Here is a 25,875-nt window from a genome sequence, read left to right as displayed (position 1 = left end):
ACAAACAGAAAGTCAGAATTCATCCATATTTACTTTCCAACTGATCCTGGTTATTATGAATTTAATTCATTATTAAAATTATTTGAAAGTTTTTATCTCAGGATGCTGATAACCTGCTGGTTGCTCATGTTGAGTCGCTGATTTTACAGGAACTGAACATGCATGTGGCGACAGTGGAGAGAAAAAACATTATTATAAAAACTCAGACCAAAGTGGAGGTTTTAGAAAACTCTGGATTTGTGTTTCAGGATCTGATACTTTGTTTTATTAAGTTTATATTTTAATTCTCTGTTCAGCCTGTCAGTCTGTCCACACAGAGGCCGCCATGTTTAACTCCTAACAGGAAGTCATTGTTTTGAAGCAATCTGATTGACTGGCAGGCTTTAGCTTAGCGCTGCACCGCCCCCTACAGGTTTGGCATGTTTAAATCGACGCTCAGTGACGGATCGATGTGGATAAAAACGTTTCTGAAAACAATCCTGTGTTTGACATTATTTTTAAAACAACGTTTGGACAAAATCTGATCAGATCCGACTGGAGGAAATGAAATATTAGAGGAGAAGATAAATAAAAAGTGACACAAAATAAAATAGAACCAAATAAAAAAGGAAACTAATTAATATAATTGGGAAAAATAAAATAAAAGTGACAACATTAAATTAATAACGGTAGAAATGATAAACAAATAGTATCTGATGACAGACTGTATGATCATGTATGTTGTGAAATTTCTTTATTTTTTTATTCTTACATTTTTGGTTGCAATATTTGGCACAATAATTACTTTATAAAGTCATTTATTTTTTATATTACTGCTGTACTTTAACATGTTCATTTTTATTAATTTAATTTAAAATTTTAACACAATTTTTTTTGTTCCTCCTGGAACCTTTGTATTTGTGTGTTTCTGGTACGCCTGTAAACCTGATGCACCGCTACGTCCGCTAACAGCAGCAACGATGCGTCTTTTTCTGCTTCTAATCGATCTGATTGGATGATGGAAAAGACTATCGCTCTGTTCGAGTTATGCTAAAAGGAGTTAGCCTAGCAGCGAAACTATGCTAAGCTGAAGTAGCACCTCATTGCTAAACATGTAGCAGCTAACGCTAATGTCCAGATTAGAAATTTAATGAATGACCAGAGAAACTTGGTTTCAATCTGATGATGAAGAACAATTAAAAACTACAATAACAATATTTTAGCAGCAAAAAGATTTTTAAATTGAAATGTTTCTAATTTTTCTAAAATAAATACAGATCCTGCCTCCAGCAGGTTCAAATCGAGTCCCACCGCTAGTCTATGTTCATTACCAGCTTTGGCAGGGTGAGTCCTCCGTAGATGGAGTCTAACTAAATGAACTGAGTTTGTTTTTGGTGGCAGAGAGCAGATCCTTCATGTCCTAGTCAAACCCTGACAGCGCAGGCTGCCTGTTGTCTCTCTGTCCAGATTGACACATCTACAGATTAATAACAGACATTCTGACCAGAGAAACGTCTTTTACGGCTCCGCAGCCTCCAGGGAATCCCAGATTGACGCAACGTTGACTGACTCAGAGTTGCTGCAACAATCATTGATGATTTGCTGAATCAGGTTGTTGATGACTCGGCAGAAACCCGATCAGCTGATCGAGGAAAACAGGAGGAATTGATTCACTGCAACTTATTTTAACTTTATATTGTTAGAGTTCAGCAGTAACTAGTTACATTTACTTCATCTTTACTACGCTGTACTTTTACTTTTATAGAGTAATTTTATTATAAAGTCGTTTCTCTTACTTTGAGTAAAATTTGTGGATTTTCTTCCCACTGAATGAAATCAAACATGTTTTAACCAAACCAGAAAAAACCTGCAGCTTCTGTTAAAGTTTCTGAAGTTTTGGACTTTTTTATCAGCTGCTTTTTTTTATGACTTTAAGGTCAGACGATCCAGAAGCAGCAGGATGAAACCTGACCTCTGGGTCACCTGACCTCCTGACCTCCAAGAGGTTCTTTTCTGAATTGTTACAGATTTTGCTGCAGAACAGCTAAACGAGGTCATGGACTTCCAGCCGCCATTTTTATTTCTCCCGGTGATTCTGTAATCGGCTGAATCTGAACCGGTTCAGTCAAAATGTTCGGTTCTTGGCTGAATTAGTTCCTCATGTTTTCCTCCAGTCAGAACTTTTTCAAAGTGCCTGGTTACTTTAAATTTTTAATGTTCCCAGATCTGAGAAACGTCCTCAGATGATGCAGAAAAAAACTCTGGTATAAAAACGAATTTACCAAACATTTTTAATCTGACGATCAGTTCGAAACATTAAGCTGCAAATGTTAAAATGATCAACTTTACTCCAGACAGGATTTACTGACATTCTGGCTGTTTTGCTAGTAGTAGCATCCTGCCCGATGTTAGCGCTAGCTGCTAGCTCCTTCAGGACAGAGCTGCACTATGTTTTTTTGGCTGCTACATTCTTCACGTTAGCATTAGCTAACTCTGATGCCTTGTTAACAAGATTCATGTCGTGGTTTCATTTTCTGGCTTCAATAAAACGCTGCTGTTCATGATGTTTAAACAAAGTTTCTGCGACACTAGCTGTAAATGTCCGCTCCATGTTTCTATATGCTGATTGTAGGTGGTTACCCATAGTGGCCACTAGGGGGTGCTGTAGTTTAGTTCATAATGAGATGTGCCTTCATTTAAACCGAAAAATAAGAGCAAGTGTTGCTAGTCTCCTGTCAGTCAGCACTTTGGGCTGAAATCAATTGTATTGTTGTTTATTACAATAAATAAAGTCTAAAAAAAACAAAAAAAAAACAACAACAAAAAACTTTGGGCTGAAATACCCCACGGACAAGAGGAAGAGGAGGATATTCTTCATCTTTGACTCTGAACTGCAGCCATATTCGTCAGAACAAGCTAACGGCTAACGGCTAACGGCAGCGCAACACTCCATAAAGTTCGCAGCCCTCGGACATGTTTAGAGCTGCATTAGCTCATGGAGTTAGCATTTCTATGTATTCATGTTTTGTGTCAAACAAAATCACTTAAGCAGATGTATTTTATTTTTCACGGTGTCTAAGATACACATCAGCGAACTTGGTTTCAAACGAAGTAAATGTGAATCTATTGTTTTATCTGTTTTAGCTCCGTGTTTTATTGGTCCTGAGGGTTTTTATACCAGCTAATCTCTGCTAGCATAGGCGGCCGAACGCGGTTTGTTACGGCTTCCTGTCCACACGAATGAAAGCGGGTGAAAGTGTTAAAATTAAACAATTTATTTCCCTTTATGAGACTTTAGAGGGAACGTCTGATGAAGGGACTTTCCCTTTAAAGGGAACGTGAAGAATCTTTTCTGATCCGGCATCGTGTCCAGGTTCATACTACAATTATCTGAGTCATCACATTCTTCGCATTCTTCCATCGCACTCCCTTGTTTAAAGTAATCTACAATTAACTCCAAATTACACCTCAGTCACTTTAACCAACAAACGCGTCAAAGAACGCCCTGCTTCCAGTCACATGCGCCACTGAGCCTCCCGGTGCCGCGACTAAAACAATCAATCAAAACCTTAAAACAATTTTAAGGCCCGAAGTGGGACAGTCTGCTGGTTAATCTAAAAAGAACAGCGAGGATTCCTCAGGGAGAAACACTTCCTGTTTTCTTAAAGGAGACACGCAGCTTTTCTCCTGCTGCGGCTCCGATGATGAACTAAACTTCCTGTTTGAGTCACCATGGAAACAGAAAGCAGCTGATGACACGTTCACACACCGGCAGGAAAATGTTCCTCACCTTTAAAACTATTCACTCCTTCTGCTGTTTTACCTTTTATTGCTTTTACTATTCGGTCAGGATTTACATAACTTGGCTTTGTTGACATAAAAACATTTAATATGAAGAAAAAACTGATTCCTACTAAATGTAAATTAAATCCAAATATTTACGTCACAAACTACCGGTAATCATAATAAACAAAGTTTTATCTAAAGAACTCACTACTATCACCAATCAATCAATCAGGTTAGTTAAGGTTAATATTTATATAATCACTTATTTTGGGTTACGTATTTTTGTCATTATTTTTGTAAAACCCAGTTTTCATTTTGACACTAAATGTTTTTCTGTCAACAAGCCAAACTTCATTGATCCTGATTAATTTGTAAAAGTGATAATAAACTTAAATAAATTTAAATCAACATTGAAAGAAATAAGCAAGGTCAAGATTTATTGTAATTTATTGAAAATAATTTCCCTTTGTGGTACATTGTTATTCCTAATTCTGTTTTTTAAAATAAATTTGATCTTTGTCACTTTTATTGCCTGATATTTTTGCTGCTGTTACTCTGAAGGACAATAAAATATGTTTTTATATTTTTTCACCTTCTAATCATTTCTGCAGCAACCTCAGCTTTTTGTGAGCAGCCATGTTTGATTCAGAGGAAGGGTCTAGTCAAATCCCTGAAGAGACTTTGGCCTCAGGAAACAAAACTTTTGCCATCAGGGTCAAAACTGTTTCTAATTAAAGTTGTTGGACAAACAAGAACAACTATAAATATAAAGTTGCTGAATATTTTTATTTGTTCAATATTAAACTAGAAATGCTAATTCTCTTTTAAAAACAAAAAATAAGTCATTGGTTGGAGACAAAGCTATTAAAAATCTATTAAAATAAGACAGGTTCACAGTTTTCTGGGTTTTTTCGGGTTTATTTTTCTTGCAGCTACAATAAATTGGGGGTAAAAGTTGATTTTTGTGCTTTTATTTACAATAAAATTAAGATAAATTTAGGAGAAAAGATTTAATTCATCTGTTAAAATGTGAAGATGAAAGAAGCTTCAGAACTAGTTTAAGATTTAATTTATTCTGTTATGATAAACATAAAAATCACTGTGCGGGCCACAAATGGCCCCCAGACCGCAGCTTGGACATCCTGCTGCGATGCGTTCAATGACCACTCCAACAACGCAGCGTCTGTGACACACATGCTGTTTATTGAACATCAATCCAGGAGAAATGAGATGCCAAAAAAATCACATTTAACCAAAGAGTTAAAACACTGAAGCAACAAAACGACACTTTATTTACACACACACACACACACACACACTGCGCATGGTCCAGTCAAAGCCCGCGCTCTGATCATGCTGAAAACACGTCAACAGTTCCCCTCAGAGTTCAGTTTCTTAAATCAGAGAATCTCAAAGATTAAATCAGAAACCGTTAGATCATGCGACGCCCCGCCCCCACCGTTGTCATGGCAACAGTCACCGCCACAAAGCGACAGAAACCGTGGCTGTTTCTGTGGATCTGCTGTCAGTTGCTGTGATTTCTGGGTTTGGTTCAGTTTTAGGAGCAGATTTATTTCACGTCTCGTTTGTTTCTCCTATAAAACTTTTAAAAACTTTAAATCTGAAATAAACACAAAGACATTTCTAAGCTTTAAAACCGTAACCATCCACTTTCTAAACTAGTGATCAGTTCTGATGGTTCTGGTCGGATCCATCTGGGTCCGGTTCAGTTATCTTTCTGCATGTTACTCTACCAAAACCTTTCCTTCCACTAAATTTTCCACTAATATGCTGGAATGTGGCGTCGGCTTCTTTCATTTTGATGTTTCGTGTTTTAAAGAGCAGAGTGAGATTGGATGATAAATTATTGTGATAAACGAGGATATTGTCATTTTGAGATTATTTAATAATTATATTTTGATAATAATTAATAATTATGCAATTTCATAAGTAAACTTTAATTTTATAAAGAAAACTTCCACCTGAAGATATTTTAAATATTCAAAATAAATAAAACTATAAATAAAATGAATTATTATGTTTCTGTAAACAGAATTTTCCTTAAAGTTTTAATAATCAGAATGGAAATTATTGAGCTCATTTTCATTTATTCACTGGTTTATTAATTTTTATTTATCTGGTCAGACGCTTTTTCACCTGAGATAAAATACAGTTTATATTACAATAAAAACATTTTAATGTCTGATATTAGACTCTTATTTCATAAACATCCAAACTATCAGAATGAACATCTGAATCTGTTCTGGTGTCGTTTAATCCAGTAAAACCAGTAAAACCAGTTTAGTCTGAACTTTTCCTCAGGATGTCTGTCGGTTTGATTTAAACCAGATTTCTGGTTTCTCTCTGCCCGGTTCTGTTCGGATCCGGTTGGGTCACGTCTGGAGTTCTCTCAGGATTTCACTTTGCGGCCGTTCAGGAGGACGCAGCGCTCAACACAAGTCAGCCGCTGCGACCTTTGACCTGCTTTATTGATGACTCAACGCGGAGAGGACTCACAATGACAGGATTTCATCACCGCACCGATTTCTGTGAAACAATAAACTGAAGAGGTGTTGATGAATGACTCAGACTTTGTTTATGTGACATCACTGTCTGGACGCTGAGCCGGGAACATTTAAAGGGCCGGTGTCGCGTCAAATCCACTGTTTTATTTTTATATCATGTTATAATGTTGTAACCTGCAGCGTCGCTTTGATTCATTTATGTTTCAGAAATCCTTTCATCTCCATGGCAACCATTCAGCTGTTTAAAACACCTGGATGGGCCTAGCCCCGCCTCCGAGGCGCAGCTCCTCCCCCTTCAGACTTGCCAGAAGCTGGAGCTGCATCAGGTTCTCAGAGCAGCACTGGTACAAACATTAAAGGGTTAATAGAGCAGCCATGTTGGGATGACTTCCTGGAGGCGGAGCCTCAGAAAGAGCAGGAGCTTCTTAAAGACACAGACCCAGTTTCAAGATGCTGAATTATAAAGTTGAATGTTTTCAGTCATATTTGACATGCAGCATGTTTATAACAACTGAGTCATGTAAAGTAGTTTGAACTTCATGACCCAACGGTTTACCATCAACCTCTAACGTTTATTTTCTCTCATTAATTAATCGGCTGGATTTTATTAAACCTGCAGAAGGATCAGGATCGGGGTGAGCCTGGGCTGGTCACCTGACCGCTGGTCACCTGACCGCTGGTCACTGACCGCTGGTCACTGACCGCTGGTCACCTGACCGCTGGTCACCTGACCATTCATCTCTAAGACGCCCGTTTAGCTTCTCGCCACTTTCCCATCCCAAACGATGACATATTCTCCCAGCTCTGGTTTGTGAAAAGACTAAAGTGATCTGGGGGGTTGGGGTTAGGGTTAGGGTTGAGGTTGGGGTTGAGGTTGGGGTTGGGGTTGACCCACCCAACAGAGACCTAGTGATGCTGCTCACTGCTAAAGGAGACGTTCAGGGAATCAGATGACCTACATTTACCTGTGGAGTTGAAGGCGTCTGACTGAAGCAGATCTGGATCCTGCTGGTCCTGTTTCACCAGGACCAGCAGAAAACAGGATTAAAGTCAACCAACTATTTATTACCAGAAGGAGGTGATGACCCACCGATGGTGTTTCTAGTGTGGATAACGGAGACCTTTAGGAAAATCACTGGGTGGGCAAAGTTTCTCTCTCACATCAGTGGAGTTTGGGGCCAATGAGGCAACTGGTAGAAACATGTTGGTCCCCATCGAACAGGAGAGATCTGGATGTTCGCGTGTTAACCAGGAGGAAACTGAACTCAAGCCGTGTTTCCATGGAGACGCAGCAACAGCTGGAAGGTTGCTATGTTTAGCGTGAAGCTAGCGCGTCCAGACGACGGCTGAAGGACGACCTCTGCTGACCCCTGCTGGCCAGTCGCTGCATCATCCTGATGCTCCGCAGACAGAACTTTAGTCTGTCCAGACAAAGCCGGTGTTTCCTGACAGCGACTCCGTCCCAGAGCTTTGGGACCAACGTGAGCGAACAGACAGTCGTGTTGGGGAGCGAGTCTGACGAAAGTGACGCTGAGTCTGCATTCACAGCCGAAACTAAATCACCATTTACTTCCTGCTTATGGTTCTGTTTTCTAGGTTTTAGGCCGAAACTGCTTGTTTTCCCTGAACAAAAGTCTCAAGTTTCTTCATCTGCAGAATATTTCCACTGACCACAAAATCACTTCAGTTTAACATCCCAGCACTGAACCCCGCTGGCCATCTCCACCATGAAAACATGGAAGCTGTGATTCACCGTATCATAAAATGTACATCTGTCATTTTGGTGCAACATTTGTACAAAATGCTTAATAATTTTAAATTAAGCTTACAGAGAAAAGCTGAATGTTTGTGAATCTTTGGGTGTTAAAGGGTTAAACTGAACGGACCCCAGAAACCGCAGCAACTAATAAAAATGTTCCACCGACGAAAATAAAACGTGTTTATGGTAAAACGAGATCGGAGCCGATTCCTGGCTCTCATGTTTCAGCTGCTCTGCCTCGTATTTCAGATTCAAATAAAAAACTGCTGAACATTTGAGTTTTTTACAGTTGTTGCATTTTGTTATTACTATGAATACAGCTGCTTTATATTTCTGATATGTTGTTCTAAACCTTAGCATCACACCAACGATCAAACAATCTAAATCATAACGATAATAAATGCATCCTGCTGCAGTTTCCACATAAACAGTAAAACTGCAGCGTCATGAATCGTAGGAAAACAAATCTGACGACGCCGCTCTAAAACAATCTGATCCTGAGTCAGATCCATGACATCACTTCCTGCCAGTTCACAGCAAACAGCTGCTGAGGGACAGAAATCTACTAAATAGATCTTTATTCATTTTAAAAGTGTTTCATTTCCCAGATTCTGTGTTTTGTACTTGTGTTTAAATCATTTACTGGGAGGATTTTCATGAATTATAAAAGTAAAATGTAAATAAATGTTCAAATCAGAAATAAACTTTCATTAAACTGCGCATTAAATTCACTAGTATGAGTGAAATCGTATTAAATATTAAATTTAGTTCTGAACTCTGAACCAGCAACTAATAAAATCCGACAGATAACAGGTCCTAGTCAAATCACAGCGTTTCCTCTGAAGTCTTTTTTTAGCTCTGATTTGTGACTAAACAGCCATGATTTTGATTTCCTTTTTTTAAAATAACATTTTCCTGATAACTGAACTGAATCTAAATACATAAGAATAATTTAATGTTCTTAAAGAAATTAAATCAGTGGAGAGATTTTCATTAGTTTTGTTAAAGTGTAATAATGTCTTTTCATCACAAAATCTGAATAATGAATGAAGAAGAGCATAAAGTAATCTGGCTTTAAATAAGACTAATTATTAATTCATTCTTAAGGATCAAAACTGAAGTTTTATGACTGTAGAAACTGGTAGAAAATATTTGAGTTTGAAAATAATCAAAGCTGAAAAGGAAAGTAGAAATATTTTTATCCTGATTAGTTTTGTTTGGAGAGAAGCAGCTGCGGCGCCGTTAGCCTCCTAGCTAAGCGGCTAACCAGATCGTTCCTCTGAGCTGCCATAATGAAAATAATTCATCACCAATTCAATGAACGGCAACAGTTTGTTACCAACAAGCCACTAAGTTTATTTATGTAAAGTATGTTTTTTATGTTTGTTTTTCAATTGAAACAGAAGAAAACACTCTTTAACCCGCAAGCTAAGCTAGCTTCTACTGCTAAAGCTGCTAGCAACTAGCTTGGTCTCTGTTGACATGTTGTGCAAACAAACACCAACACAAATATGCTACAATAATGAAATAATTCAGTAAAAAAAAAAATGGTACAAAACAGAACTATAAATAAGTGCAATGCTAGCGTCTTTAGCATTAGCTCCCTGACTTAGCTTGTGATTCTTCATGTTTCTGTCTTCTGAACCAATCAGCAGCTGCTAAGTAGCTCAAACCTTCACCAAATTAGACTTAATCAACTACAATCCAGAAAACCATTAAGTCTTGCTAATTTTGTGTTACGATGCTAACTGCTAATAGAAGCTAATAGCGATTAATCTCTCAGCAGGTGATCATCCAGACACTGATGAAGCGCGTAAACAAGATGATTTTGAGTGTATCAGGTGAGATATTGACCCATTGAGCTTCAGCTAATCAGAAAGTTAAATAAATGTTTTCCAACTTGCAGACTGTCTAGACTCAAGGCAGCCATTTTGAATTTTGAGGCTACAACTGGTAAAAAAAACAAACTTTCCGAACTTCTTGGTATTTTTCAGGTGATTTTTTAAAACTCGGGTGTCAGAAATGTTTACTGAAACTTTACAGTATGAAGGAAATGAAGCTTCTTATGGAGGAAAAACCCAAAGTTGGAATTAAAACTGGGAAATTTAAAGTTCTGTAAACAGCCGTATGTTCAGAATCCAAGATGGCTGCTGCACATCAATGTAGCTGAAATCCAGTTTGCAAGCAGCTCTGATGGTTTGAGCTAAACATTCCCGTCAGTGTCAGAATGAATAAAATGGAGGGAAATGTTTTCATCCTGCTTTGCTAGTAGCCGTTAGCACCAAAACAATTAGCTTACTGGTTGTAACTGGTGAGTTTTCCCACATAGGGGCTCAAACTTCAGAGATAAAACCAAAACGCATCATAATGCCACGAGCGTTTACGTATAAAATGACTGAGAAATGGGCCCCATACGGTACTGACCACTGGTTGCATAACGGGTTGGTTTTAATGGCCTCTGTGGGTCTGATGCAGGAGACCGATGGGTAAACTGGGACCCATAATGGCTCTTTAAAAAATGTTAATGACCCAACTGGGTCCCAAACATTAAGCCATTTTGAGCCCAGATCCACTTCGAACCCATCGGACCTGAGAAGAAACCATATGGGGCCCAAATACACGTTGGTGTGATTTAATGAACCAGATCAGATTCCAGGAAACTTTCCTGGTTTCATCTGAGAGCATCGCTAAAACGTTTCTGGTTTTTCTCCAAGGAAAGGTGTCGGATAAAAATCCCTGAACCGAATCTGAACTGAATCTGAACTGAATCTGAACTAAGTCTGAACTGAATCTGAACTAAATCTGAACTAAGTCTGAACTGAATCTGAACTAAATCTGAACTAAATCTGAACTAAATCTGAACTGAATCTGAACTGAATCTGAACTAAGTCTGAACTGAATCTGAACTGAATCTGAACTGAATCTGAACTAAATCTGAACTAAATCTGAACTGAATCTGAACCGAATCTGAACTAAGTCTGAACTGAATCTGAACTAAATCTGAACCGAATCTGAACTGAATCTGAACTGAATCTGAACTAAATCTGAAACTGAACTGAATCTGAAACTGAACTGAGTCTACCAGAGGGTTCACATGTTTCATCAGACAGAATGCTAACGGTCCATTAGCTTAGCAGCTCCAGGTAGGTCACAGGTACTTTGCCTTTCTCGTTGCCCCGCTCTCCAACCAGCCAATCAGGATCCATTCCTGGTACCGTGTAGACAGTGATGACCTGGACAGAAACACAGGAAAACGGGTCAAAATAAATAATAATTTAAAAAAAAACATCTAAAACTTAAGCAAAGTTTCCAGAAGGAGCTAACTGACAGAATGACCAGGCAGAAATCAAACACTGGCCCTTTAAGAGTTTCACTGCTGTTTAAATGTATCAAGCACAGCGTCAAAGAAATCTGAACTTGAAATTGGGCCTCTGTCTCTTTAAGAAGCTTCTGCTCTTTCTGAAACTTCAGCATCACAACACAAGCTTAGAGAAAGAACGATAAAAATCTGTTAAATATTTAACTCATTTAAAACACTGACCAGGAAATGGTTAATAATGTCATTATAATCTAGATTCTGTTGGGATTAATCCAGATTAAAGTTATTGATCCAACTCACTGTTATTATTTGTATCAATTTACTAAAAAAAACAGCAGCAGCGAAACAGAGAGAGAGAGCTGAGCGTTTTTTATGAAAACTCCCCCTAGTGGCGGGTGGAGGCATTACCAATCGATCCCAGAACAGGAATAAAACGACTAAAAATAAGAACTTAATCTTCTCACTGTATTTACATAGGGTTTTTTATGCGTATATCAAATAGTGTGAATTAATTAAATTACATTATTTAATATTTAAATAATTTTTTACAGTCAACAGCTGAATATAATATTTTCGTTCCCAGACTACGTTTCCCATCAGTCAACATGTTCGGGAACCACAGAATAACCTGATCAGTTTGTGGATATCTAGTTATTCTGCGGTTCTGGTCGGTGGTCAGGGTCGGGTCGGGTCGGGTCAGACTGACCTCGTCGGCCAGCAGGGACAGTTCTCTGGCGTCGTGAGCGTCGTAGTCGTACAGAACCTTGGCCTTCCTGGAGCCCGAGGCGCCGGGAGACAGGCGGCCGGACGGGAAGGCGGTCGGAACCGGGTCGGGGCCGGAGGGCAGCGGGGGGCCGACGGCTGAGTTCGCACATCTGCAGCAAAACAAGCAAATAATCCCAGAAGGTTCAACCGACCCGACCCGATAATCTGAACCAAAGAACCGGCAGATTCAGAACCATGGAGCCAACAGAGAAACCGTCTGATCTGGTTCTGATGGATCAGCTCCCCGACCCAGAAGAACTGATTGGACCCAGAGGAACTGACTGGACCCAGAAGAACTGATTGGACCCAGAGGAACTGACTGAACTCAGGTATCTGGAGCTGTTTGCTGATTTTTCAGTCATATTTTCATCTCGTTATTCATTAATTTATTAATTTGAAACTAATATTTTGTTTCAAACTAAATAATAATTTGAACTAAATAATAATTCTGGCCTCTAAAGAGTTAAAAAACAACTAAATGTCATTAATATTTGATATGAATGTTTCCTGCCAAACTAGTTTTAAACTGATGATATTTTAAGTATTAAACTTCAGTAAAGATGTTTTATTGATGACTTTTCTACTCGGAAGTGTCTGAATGTTGGAAATGATCATTAAATTAATATAAATATGTTAGAAATTACCATTAAATTAATTTAAATATGTCAGATGTTCTGAGGTAAGGTCTGACAGAAGGTGGCGCTGCAGCGCCTCACCTGTTCAGCTCCCTCTGCAGGTCCTGCATGTAGTGATGACACTGAGCGAAGTACGTGGCCTGAGCCTCCGCAAAGTCCTGCAGACACCTGAGGTGGTTCAGCTGGAGGAAGAGGAGGAGGAGGAAGAGTTAGGATCACACAGAGGAAACAAAAGCTCTGGAGTGGCCTAGTCAAAGTCCAGACTTTAATCTGAATCAGGTCATTCTTGTTGGAAAACTGTCCAATATGTTTTAAACCAATTCATCAAAGCAGAGCAGGTCAAAGGTCATCCAGAGTGTGGTTAGCGACTCAGCAGCAGGTTGAGGGTGTGAATACTTTTTCACTCAGGTTGGTTGGAGACATTCGGTTCTTAAATCAGGAGAATCCAACTGATTTTCATTCAGGTCACATCCAGACCCTGAATGACCTCAAAGGTCAAAAACGGTCAGAAAGTTTCAGATTTATCAGATTAAAACGTTTTAAACTTTCACAGTTTTTACATCTGATCAGATTCAGACATAAAGAAATGAAAAGCGATAAATAATATCTAAGCATCTGTTAAATTAAAGTTGGATCCATGTGGCTCACTAAGGCGGACCAGATTTGGCCCACGGGCCTCGAGTTTGACACCTGTACCTTTAAAATGTTACAAAAGATGAAAAGAACCTGATCCACAGTCACACACCGTGACTCATCAGGTTCACCTCCGGACCGGACCCGACCGGCGCCTCTGACTCACATGTGTGCTGCTGATTCCCTCCAGCAGCAGCCGGGTCACCTCCGCCTGCCGGTCGAACTCGGTCTGGGCCACACGCAGCTCCAGCTCCGCCTGGGGGGGAGACTCACATCACATCTGACCCAAAACCAACGTAGCATGTGTCGGGAAACTGGTGGTGTTACACACACACACACAGAGACACACACACACACACACACACACACACACACACACAGAGGCACATACACACACAGAGACACACACACACAGAGACACATACAGACACACACACACACACACACACACACACACGCACACAGAGACACACACACACAGAGACACACACACACACAGACACACACCCACAGAGACACACAGAGACAAACACACACACACAGAGACACACACACACACAGAGACACACAGAGACAAACACACACACACACAGACACACAGAGACAAACACACACACACACAGAGACACACACACAGAGACACACAGAGACAAACACACACAGAGACACATACACACACAGAGACACACACACACACAGAGACACATACAGACACACACACACACACACCCCCACGCAGAGACACACACACACACAGACACACACCCACAGAGACACACACACACAGAGACACATACACAGAGACACACACACACAGAGACACATACAGACACACACACACACACACAGACACACACACACAGAGACACACAGAGACAAACACACACACACAGAGACACACACACACACAGAGACACACACACACACAGACACACACACACAGAGACACAGAGACACACACACACACAGAGACACACACACACACAGAGACACACACAGACAAACACACACCCTCCCCGTTATCTGCGGCGGCCTCACCTTGTCCACTTCCTCGCTCAGCAGCTGAGACAAACAGAACCAGAGAAACCTCTCAGATTAAATCCGCAGCTCGACTTTCCACCATGAACCACCTGAACCGGCCCGTTGCCATGCCGACACAGGGAACCGGGTCAACTGGTTCAGATGTGGTGGGTTTCCACACAGGCTCACATATTTACATACACCCCAAAGAAGACGGAGTCCTCCATCTTTGATGATCCATCCACTTTGTGGCAGTAGAGCTAGCAAGACATCCCTCAGCATGATGCTGCCACCACTGTGCTTGATGAATGGTACAGTGTTACTGTGGTGGGCAGCGCTAACCAAGAATCACAAACATTAGCTATACTAATGCTAAAACACCAATATAATCATAAACTGTGAAACTGCTAATGCTAAAGAGCTAATCATGAAACTAGCTCAGCTAACGGTAAAGCTCTGTATCACCATGGTGACCATCGAGTCCCTCCAGGATTTCTGGCTGTTTTATTGATTTTTTAAGATCAGAATCTGATTTTCTGATGCTACTTGGAAATAATTTTGCATGTTTATATTTCGACATTTTTCCTCATTAAACTTCTTCCAGATTCTAGAGGAGAAAAAACAGATCAACTTTTTAAAGAACTTAAAAAGCTCGGTTTGTTTTGCGCTGATCACAGACGATGACCTGACTTCAAATAATGCTGAGGTAGGAAATACCGCCACCTGCAGGTGGGAGTTAGAACTGTTTACTGTAGAACTACAGCAATGCATTCTGGGTAAACAGAAGGCTAACTACCTGTTGATTATCATACCATCACAACAAAACAACCAAATTAACACTGGATACTGGAAAAGTTATTTAGGAGAAGCTAAGCTAAATGTTTTCAGAATGCTAAAGTGCTAAGCTAAAAATTAGCTCTGTTAGCGGATTAGCATAAGTTATTAGTTAACTTCAGTTCTGTGTGTTAGAAAAACATTTTAGTAAAAGACGCTGAAGGTTTTTGTGAGGTAAACTGTCTTCATCTCCGTTCGCTGGGGAAATTTACACGTCTGAGGCACCAAGTCGGTATTTTTCCTCTGAATCACTGAGGTTTCTGTTTCTCCTCTGGGTAAAGGATGAATCACAAGGATCCAGAAAGTGAGGATGAATCCATAATGAATGGATGAATGGAGATGTCTGGTCAGCTTCAGGATAATATCTTCAGTCAGATGAACAACATGGCGTCGCTTCAATGGCCGATCGTTTCCCAGGAGCATGGCCGACCTGGGAGGGCAGATCCAGATGTTCAGCAGATCCAGATGTTCAGCTGATCCAGATGTTCAGCAGATCCAGATGTTCAGCTGATCCAGATGTTCAGCAGATCCAGATGTTCAGCTGATCCAGATGTTCAGCAGATCCAGATGTTCAGCTGATCCAGATGTTCAGCTGATCCAGATGTTCAGCTGATCCAGATGTTCAGCTGATCCAGATGTTCAGCTGATCCAGATGCTCAGCTGATCCAGATGTTCAGCTGATCCAGATGTTCAGCTGATCCAGATGTTCAGCTGATCCAGATGTTCAGCAGATCAGAGTAAAACTCAATCAGAAACTGCTGCAGCTGAACTTTCAACTACATTCTGAACAAACTGCTGCAGCGGCTGGAGGTTTACAGCGCCCCCCTGTGTTAAACAGACGCAATTACACTGCAGCATGAAACTAAAAATAATCAAGATAAATCTATGAGCCTCTTATTAATGCTCTTCAATTCAATTTAAAAATACTTTATAAATCCCAAAATTAAATGTCATTCAAATATATTTAAGACTCTTTGTGGATGATGATGCTGTAGCAGTCAGTCTCACAGCGTATATGAAGAGGCCTCTGACTGAAGACTGACTGTTCTGTCATGCTAACAGCTAACATGTCCTGGATCCACTGAAGGAAACGAGACAAAAACCTCTGAGAGCAACTTCCTGCTTCACCAAAGGAAACTAAATGTCAGATTTCAGTGTTGAAGGATTTCTCTTTAGTCTTTGGCTAAAGAACAGGAGCCATTTCTGCTGCTAGCGCGAGGCTAACACATTAGCTTTGGCTGTATTTACCCAGAATGCTGTGCGCTGTAGTCCACTTCCTGCTGTTGGAGCGGTCTCCGGTCCACTTGGCGTTCACATTCAAACTGAACCCAGACCGAGGTTTGGAGGACCAGAGGTCAGAGGTCGATTAGCGTTCACACCTCACCAACTGAACCAAACTTTGACTAGGCAGATGGACTGGAGTCCTGTTAGAACCGACTGGACTCTGTCTGGTTTTTAAGCTTCACTGAACGGTTCTGATCTTCAGTGTTTCTCAAAACTTTTCTGTAGATTTAAAAGTTTCTCTGACTCTAAAACCAACAAACTGGACCTGCTGTTCTACCACCACCGGTTCTACGGGACACAGATCTACTCCGTTTATCGGGCCAACCTTCCTCTGCGCCGCCGCCGCCGGGTCGGCCGCCGGGTCGGCCGCCGGGTCGGCCTCCAGGCTCCAGCTTTCCCAGTCGCTCTGAAGCCGCATCACAGAAACAAACTGGAAATCAGAACAACTGCTGGGAGATTTACACCAGATTAACTCCACAAATTAAAACTAGTCCTGGAATAATCCCACATCTGACCCTAATCATCACTTATTCAGCAGATAATCCAGATTATTCTAAAAAATGAATCAATATGCTCTGTTGCTAATGTTAGATCATCTAACCACTTGGTGGATTAAAACAGAAATCGGTACCGGCCGAGATCGGATTCAGCAGGTCGGGTTTGTAAATACCTCTGATCGGCCCGAAACCCGGAATCAGTGCAGCACAATCAACCAAACAACCAACAAAATCATCTAGAACCTTCAGCTCCAACCAGAACCAGGTTGGTGCCGACCCGGAACGGCAGTAAAACCAACCAGAACCAGGTTGGTGCCGACCCGGAACGGCAGTAAAACCAACCAGAACCCTGAGAGATTCTGAACCAGGACTCCTGCAAAGCTGGAAACGACGCATCAGAACCATCCTGAGCATTCCTCAGGATGGTTCAGAACCAGAACCATCCTGAGGAATGCTGGGTTGCTAAACGATGACATCATCGACAGCACTGGGACTCACCCAGTGAAACCAGTAAAGCTTCTCACTGGTGAGCAGAAACTTCCTGCAGGCCGATCCGACCCGTTTCATGATCAAACTGTAAATAATAAAACGTGAAACTGGATTTATTTTCTGATCCTGGAGGATCTGCAGCAGGTGGAACACTGTAAAAACTAAAAACCCAACAATAATTAAGATTTTCACTTCTAACCTGGAAAAATGTTTTTAAGTGAAATCATCTGCCAGTGAAAGTATTGCTTTTTAAAACTCAGTATGGAGAAATTATTGATTTAAAAGCAGCTCCTATATGTTGCTGAAAAGTTTGATCTTATTTGACATTTATTCAGATATTTAGAAACTAGACTGAAATATTTATTAACATCTTGTGTTTTTGCATATAGATTTGACAGATTATTAAAATCTCTGCAGAAACTCCTGTTTATATTTCGCATTCCATAGGTGTCTGGAATGTGACGGACTTCCTGTTTGTGAGCCAATCAGATGGCGGCTCTGAGCCGCCCTCTTACCGCCGACGCGCTGGCCGACAGGACGTAGTTCCTCGGCCGCGTCTCCTGGAAGTCTGGAGTCGCCTGGAGACAAAAGGAGAAACTTTGTTTCATTTCACGTTTCAGTTGAATTAAATAAAAAAGAATCAGAAAGAAGCGGAAGGCAGGAGGGGTAAATCTGGAGGGTAATGTCGCCCTCTAGTGGACAGCGACGGTACAACATGAAAATTAATACAAATATTTGCAAAATACAGAATAAAAAAGTGTAAAAATCCTATAAATTCTTAAATATTTGTAATATTAAAATTAAACAGTAAGAAATGTATTTATAAAATACAAATGTAAAATAAAGACATTTCTGTCAATAATGTATAAAATACACAATAGCACTAAAAAAATTGTTAAATTAAGTTTTTAAAATAGCTTAATTACAAGTTAGAATTGTTTAATGTTATGAAATATCTCATATTTTCTGCGCTACAGCCCATCATAAATAATTGATCTGCTGCTGTGACTCAGCAAACAGACTCTAACATCTGATTGGTTGATCAGCACAACAATAAAAATAATAATTAATTTAAAGTCAGTGACAACCAGAAGAGGTTTGTCTGGTTTGAACTGGTGGCAGAACTTCAAATGAATCAAATTATAAAAAGATTTTAAATAAAAGAATAAAGATGAACAGAATAAAAGAGAAAAGTAGCAAAAGAGGCCAAATCTAAACCATACAGTTGATTTTTTACAGTGTTCTGTTGTTTTGTTGCCACCAGGTTCTGATCAAACCTGGAGCTCCAGCAGCAGCACAGCGCCACCATGTGGGGGAGCAGAGTAACTGATGTTTCTATTATTATTTTATTTGAGGTTCTGGCCCGGTAAGGCGGCTCGGTTCTGGTCTCACCGCTGCCTTGGCTTCGGCCTGCTTGGCTTTCTTCAGACGGGCTTTGCAGATGTCCAGGTCCAAACGCCGGTTCTCCAGGAGCCGCCGCTCCTTCTGCAAGCACAGACAGAACTGGTTCTGACCCGGTTCCCTGGTTCTGATCCGGTTCCCTGGTTCTGATCTGATCCGGTTCTCTGGTTCTGATACTAAAGGTATCGGAAGTGAACAAGTGCATCAGGGCTTTTTCAGTTTTTGGGTCGTTTCTGTCTTTGGGTTTAGGAACCGGATCAGAACCCGGAGAAATTCTGATCCAAACGGGTTTAAAGCTGCACTAACGTTTATTAAAAATATCTTGTATTATTTATCATTATTATTATTTTATGATTGATTATTATTTAATATTCTATATTATTTTTAAACATATTGTAGCATATTTATAAGAATAACAATATTCTATATTGTTATTCAATATAATTGGATTTTGACCAATAAGGTAAAGGCTAATTTTTCCTCAGAAGATAATTAAGTACGACTCAAAAAGAGCAGATAGGCTGGAAATTGTAGTTGCGAGTTGGTTTATATTTGCAATGTGAATAATATATATACATATTTACAATATTATTGGGAACATCCAAATGGCCATTAACAACATAAGGGGAAAAGAAATAATAAAAAAACACAACAACAAAGGAAACTAAATCAATCAGTTGTTCCCAAAGTTCCACAACTGAGAGGCCACACCTGTTATTGGGATCAATTAAGGCTGAACAAGATAATTATACTGTGTTTGGTTCAAATCCTGGTAGGAAACTGAAGTTTTCCATCACAATAAAAGAGTGAATTCTTTCTCTGGCTCTATCCTCGGTCTTCTAGCTCGCCACCAACCTGGTCTTCTAGCTCGCCACCAACCTGGTCTTCTAACTCGCCACCAACCTGGCCAGTTCCGCCATTTTATCTCCCTTCTGGCTCACACCAGGTGGCTCCTGCAGCTCTGCTCCAGCTAATATACCTAGCAGGTAGCGCTGCAGCGGTACATGTGACCCCAATACTCAATCGCAGTTGGCTAATTAATAGTCTCGTGAATTCTCGTGAGAATCGCCAATCATTCTATTAAAAGCATCGCGAGGTTTGAGATATAAAAAGGTTAAAAGACTGGAAAATCGTAGAAGGAGGAAATAAAGGTTAAAATTTACAGCCAGGTTACAAAATGTTTCCCGTATTTATTGAAAGTGTCTCCATGTTGTGACAAATCATCTGAAATAAATAAAAAATATAAACTAATCTCCTCTGCCTCCTCCCAGTGCTAGAAACAACCAATCAGATCCAGGAGGCGGGTCTTAGTGCCGTCAATCAACCCTCCTCCTCCCTGGCTCTCTGCTGTTAGCATAGCCTGTCATGCATGCTAAAGCTAGTAAGCATAGCAACCTGTGACGACAGATAAATGGTTTTCCTGTAAAAATTAGTTGTTTCTCTGCCATTAGTACATTTAGCAGAGAGTACATGAGGATGATTGACAGCACTAAGCCCCGCCTCCCAGCTCTGATTGGTTGTTTTCTTCAGACTAGCAGCTCATGGTCCAGATGATCTGTTTTAACAAATATGTAAAAAGAATATATTTTAAAAGTCACTGCAGCTTTAAAGGACAGAGGACAGAAACCGGACCGGATCAGAACCGCAGGCGGTCCAACTCACAGAGATGGTCCTCCAGTCTCCCTCCAGGAAGTTGCGCAGCGGCGACAGGAAGGTGACGGCGGCCGTGTGGAGGAACTCCCGCTCGGCTCCGCCCAGCTTCCTCTGGTACTCTCCCACCGTGATGAGGGTGGTACCTGCAGCGGGTCAACAGAACCGGGTCACACAGAACCAGAACCAGGTCCGGTTCTGATTCATCGGGACCGTTCCTCACCATACGGGGTGTCGGCTCCGAACTCCTTGGCGGCGTCCAGCATGAACTGGCCCAGCAGTTCGGCGTTGGTGGTTCTGGACGGAAGCTTCCGGTCCAGCTTGTCGTAGATGTACTCCTCGATCCGAGCGCCTGGTTCCGGACAGGAACGGAAGACAAGTCAGAATCAAACACTAGAAATATTTATAGAAACCAATTAAAATCTCCAGGACAGTCAGAACCCAGATGCATGCTGGGAAATTGAGGAAACTCCTACCTGTGTGATCGACTGAGGCATGAAGGAAAACAGAAGTTAGATGTTAGAACAGAACCGGTCCAGTTCACCAACAACCTGGAACCCTTTAAAAGGTTCATTTCCACCAAAAGTCACCAGGAACTTCAAAACGTTTCCTCCAGGAAGTGAGGTTTTCAAAATAAAACTGATCAAGCTGAATTTTTAAATGATTTCTACCAAAATTTCAACATTATGGATAAATGACATGCAGGAGTTCTGAATCTGGATCCCAGCGAGGATTAGCAGCAACACAACAACTGGAGCTCTTCTTCTTCTTCTTCTTCTTCTTCTTCTGGTTTCCAGCAGGAACTGCAGCTAACGTGGTTCCTGGATCTGCTGTTAGAAGTTCTGTTACCTCCTGATTTACATGTAAATTATAACGTCAACATTAAATTGGGTCAATGGTTGTAATTTTTCAAGGCAGATATTCAAACTAATGGTGGGAATTTAGCATTAGCAAAACTAATGTTTTGATTAGCGCTTCAGCATTAGCTTCCATTAATTACCATGTTAGCGTGGCGCTTTAGCATTAGCTTCAGCTAAATACCATGATGGAGAAACTGGGCCACTTACTTGGGTTGGGCTGCAGCAGAACCTCCGTCTGTCTCAGGATCTTCTCGGTCCAGTTCTTGGTGGAGTCGGCTTTGGCCAGCAGGTTCTCCAGGTGAGGGTCCAGTTCGGTCTTCTCAGCCTGGCCCAGTTTCTCCTCTGTGAACTGAAACACATCATGGAGGTCAACCGGCAACATGATGGAGGTCAACCAGCAACATGATGGAGGTCAACCGGCAACATGATGGAGGTCAACCGGCAACATGATGGAGGTCAACCGGTAACATGATGGAGGTCAACCGGCAACTTCCTGGAGGTCAACCAGCAACATGATGGAGGTCAACCGGCAACATGATGGAGGTCAACCGGTAACATGATGGAGGTCAACCGGCAACTTCCTGGAGGTCAACCGGTAACATGATGGAGGTCAACCGGCAACTTCCTGGAGGTCAACCAGCAACATGATGGAGGTCAACCGGCAACATGATGGAGGTCAACCAGTAACTTCCTGGTGGTCAACCAGCAACTTCCTGGAGGTCAACCGGCAACATGATGGAGGTCAACCAGCAACATGATGGAGGTCAACCGGCAACATGATGGAGGTCAACCAGCAACTTCCTGGAGGTCAACCGGCAACATGATGGAGGTCAACCAGCAACATGATGGAGGTCAACCGGCAACTTCCTGGAGGTCAACCAGCAACATGATGGAGGTCAACCGGCAACATGATGGAGGTCAACCAGTAACTTCCTGGTGGTCAACCAGCAACTTCCTGGAGGTCAACCGGCAACATGATGGAGGTCAACCAGCAACATGATGGAGGTCAACCGGCAACATGATGGAGGTCAACCAGCAACTTCCTGGAGGTCAACCGGCAACATGATGGAGGTCAACCAGCAACATGATGGAGGTCAACCGGCAACATGATGGAGGTCAACCAGCAACATGATGGAGGTCAACCGGCAACATGATGGAGGTCAACCGGTAACTTCCTGGTGGTCAACCAGCAACTTCCTGTAGGTCAACCGGCAACATGATGGAGGTCAACCAGCAACATGATGGAGGTCAACCAGCAACATGATGGAGGTCAACCAGCAACATGATGGAGGTCAACCAGCAACTTCACAGAACAAACCAGCGTCTGAACATGTGAGTTTTATTTCCTGTAATCTTCTGAAGTTCTCCAGTGATTCTCTTCAGAGCTTCATGTGCAGAAAACTAAAAACATTTAGTTTTTGTAAATTAAAGGAATATAATCTGGAGAGATTCTGGTGAGTCTGTGTGGATTACAGCCTCACTTCCTGTCTGACAGCAGAGACCTGGTCAGGTTTCCTGCTGCTGTAGCTCATCTACTTCAGAGTTTCTCATTTATTCAGAAATGTTCTGCATACATTGATAATAATGAGCTTCTGTAATAATATTTGAGCTTCTGTACATCTATTCTTCTATTTTATCTCCACAGTTCCTGCTTACTGGATATTTTCTCTTTTTTGGACTGATTCTGTTAAAATCCCAGTAGAAAAGCAGTTTCTGCGTCTCTTTCAGTTTGACACCATCATTACATGTCAACAGCCAACGGTCTTCACCTTGTTTAGATAGCTAAAGGCACAGAGCTGGGGAAAAAATCCTGTTTCCTCCCCCTAACCCAATGATCCCCTGGGCAAAGAGCCGTTTTCTCCACATTTTAAAAAACCTCCTCCTCTTTCTAATTGCATCAAAATGCTACCGAATTTTAGAATAAATCTTCCAGATTATAAGATATAAAATTCATAACACCAGATTACAGCCAGCCTGAGAATCGGAGCCGTTGGTTAAATCAGCTGTTTTGTGAACGGAGTCTGGCTGCGGGCAGCAGCAGGATTCTGCTGGTGTCACATGAGTGATGGAGCTGATCACAGCCATCAATAATGGATCGAGGCAGGACGGACCTTTATCGGCTTACAGCTGCTGCTCCTCTGAGCAACAACAACCAGGAAGAACCGCAGAAACCAGTAGAACCGGGACCAGCCGGTACCAACCGGGCTCCACACAGCCAACCTCCCTCCCAGCGGGACCTGGAGCTCCAATGACCGGCGACGGAGCCCCATCACCCGCAGCCCGTCGCTGCTGTACCTGCACGGCCCGGGTGAAGAACACCCCCGCATCGGAGGCCAGCTTCTTCACGTTGAAGTCCATGGCGCTGCGCGGTTCTGGCTGCCTTTGTTCCCCCGGATCAGCTGCTGATGGAGCGGAGGAGACGCAGAGCTGCGGCCGTAATCCGCTCCGAGGAGGAGGATCGGAGATCAGCTGGCCGCCCTGCGCTTAAAGGGACAGGAGGGCGGGACGGGGGGGGGGCGAGGGGGGCTGCTGCCCTGCAGCCGGACTGGCTCTGCAGGCAGGAAACATGATAGAGCACAAGACAGAGAAAGAAACAGCGAGAAGACAGGGAGACATGGAAAACACCAAACATTAGAAGACAGGGAGACAAGAGAAAAACACCAAACAGCGAGTAGAATGACAGGGAGACACAGAAAACACCAACAGCGAGAAAACCGGGAGACACCGAGAAAACACCAAACAGGCGAGAAACGCGGAGACACGAGAAAACACCAAACATCTATAAACATTTATACACTATAAAACACCAAACATCTATAATATATTTATACACTATAAAACACCAAACATCTATAAAACATTTATACACTATAAAACACCAAACATCTATAAACATTTATACACTATAAAACCCCAAACATCTATAAAACATTTATACACTATAAAACACCAAACATCTATAATACATTTATACACTATAAAACACCAAACATCTATAAAACATTTATACACTATAAAACACCAAACATCTATAAAACATTTATACACTATAAAACACCAAACATCTATAAAACATTTATACACTATAAAACACCAAACATCTATAATACATTTATACACTATAAAACACCAAACATCTATAAAACATTTATAAACTATAAAACACCAAACATCTATAAAACACTTATAAACTATAAAACACCAAACATCTATAATATATTTATAAACTATAAAACACCAAACATCTATAATACATTTATAAACTATAAAACACCAAACATCTATAATACATTTATAAACTATAAAACACCAAACATCTATAATACATTTATAAACTATAAAACACTAAATATATAATATTCTATTTTATAAATGCCACATTTAACTGCGGCTCTCTAACATTTTCCAAATAAAACTTTATAATCTGTTATAAACTGTGGAATCGTTGACTGAAATAACCTGTAGCTTTATGTTTTATCTTATTATTGTACTGCAGATGCTACAGCTAATGCTATCAAAAGTGATATTAATGAATCAGCTGTCCATTTTTAAACAAAGTTTATTATTATGTTAAGTGTTTAGCTGCTTCTTGAAACCTAGATCATTGATTCTAGAGCAGCGTCGTGCTGCAGACCTGCTGTCTGGATGATCATTCTCTCTGGTTCTGGATCCAAACAGCTGGAAGAATTTTTACTTTTATACTTTCAGGCGGTTTCTATGATGATGTGTAACCATGGCAACAAGATTTCTCCTTTGGTTTTACAAGTGGCATCTTAATGGATGCAGAGCAAAGGGAGAAGGAGGAAGTCTAAACCATCGCCTTCGTATCTCTACTCTAACATCAGAGATTTAAAGAGGAGCAAAAGCAAAGGAGGAGGATTAGCAGAGCTAGCTAAAAACTGATCTCTGCTGCTGGATGTTGAGCTCTTAGCATGTTAGCATGAGACTGCTATACACCAACAGTCTTCAGTCAGAGGCCTCCTCAGATTCGTTGTAGAATTGACTGCTACTGGAGATCCACAGCAGGAGGAACGATCAGCTTCATTGTAGGCTCTGTGTACTTTATTCTGAAAGGACTAAACGTGCCGTTTCCTGATGGAAAGTAAAGCTTAAAACATTCTTAGTTAGAGAAACTGAACGTTGTCTAGTTTTTGGTCGCCATGTTTAATCCTGACCTTTCCGACTGTCTGGGATGTTTAACGTTTTGAAGAGGCCAAAATCTGCCTGCTGAAATCACTGAGGGGTTTCTAATAAATAAAGATGCTAAATAATTTTATTCTAAATCTTTCATTATTGTCGTTACACTGTAGGCTGGTGTAGCTGACATGTTGGAATGGGGCGCCCCCAAATGAAAATCTGCTCGGGGCCCCAGAGAGCCTCGGACCGGCCCTGGAGCGGCTCTGCTGCAGGTTTTAACTCCTAAATCTCCAACATGGCCG

At 41.2% G+C, this 25,875-nt stretch overlaps 1 protein-coding gene across 4 annotated transcripts; it reads right to left on the bottom strand.

Annotated features, from left to right (window-relative positions):
• Positions 1-6,175: 6,175 nt before the first annotated feature.
• Positions 6,176-23,918, bottom strand: LOC114149748 (endophilin-B2-like). Of its 4 annotated transcripts, none has more exons than XM_028025801.1 (13): positions 23,732-23,918; positions 21,644-21,785; positions 21,053-21,064; positions 20,800-20,928; positions 20,589-20,722; positions 18,918-19,010; positions 18,041-18,103; positions 14,440-14,463; positions 13,568-13,657; positions 12,850-12,950; positions 12,075-12,243; positions 7,003-11,282; positions 6,176-6,959 (listed from the first exon to the last, which is right to left on the bottom strand). In XM_028025801.1, exons 1-12 carry the CDS (start codon positions 23,792-23,794, stop codon positions 11,175-11,177), a joined length of 1,128 nt encoding a protein of 375 aa, XP_027881602.1. In that variant the 5' UTR covers positions 23,795-23,918; the 3' UTR covers positions 6,176-6,959; positions 7,003-11,174. The 4 variants fall into 4 exon arrangements, with proteins under 4 accessions (XP_027881602.1, XP_027881601.1, XP_027881603.1 ...); XM_028025800.1 differs by having other exon boundaries at positions 6,176-6,987; positions 7,018-11,282; XM_028025802.1 differs by having other exon boundaries at positions 7,018-11,282.
• Positions 23,919-25,875: the final 1,957 nt, after the last annotated feature.

This window comes from Xiphophorus couchianus, chromosome 8 (assembly GCF_001444195.1).
Source record: "Xiphophorus couchianus chromosome 8, X_couchianus-1.0, whole genome shotgun sequence".
Lineage (NCBI taxonomy): Eukaryota > Metazoa > Chordata > Actinopteri > Cyprinodontiformes > Poeciliidae > Xiphophorus > Xiphophorus couchianus.
The sequence above is the reverse complement of the archived record's forward strand: the minus strand, read 5'-3'. Positions and strand labels throughout refer to the sequence as shown.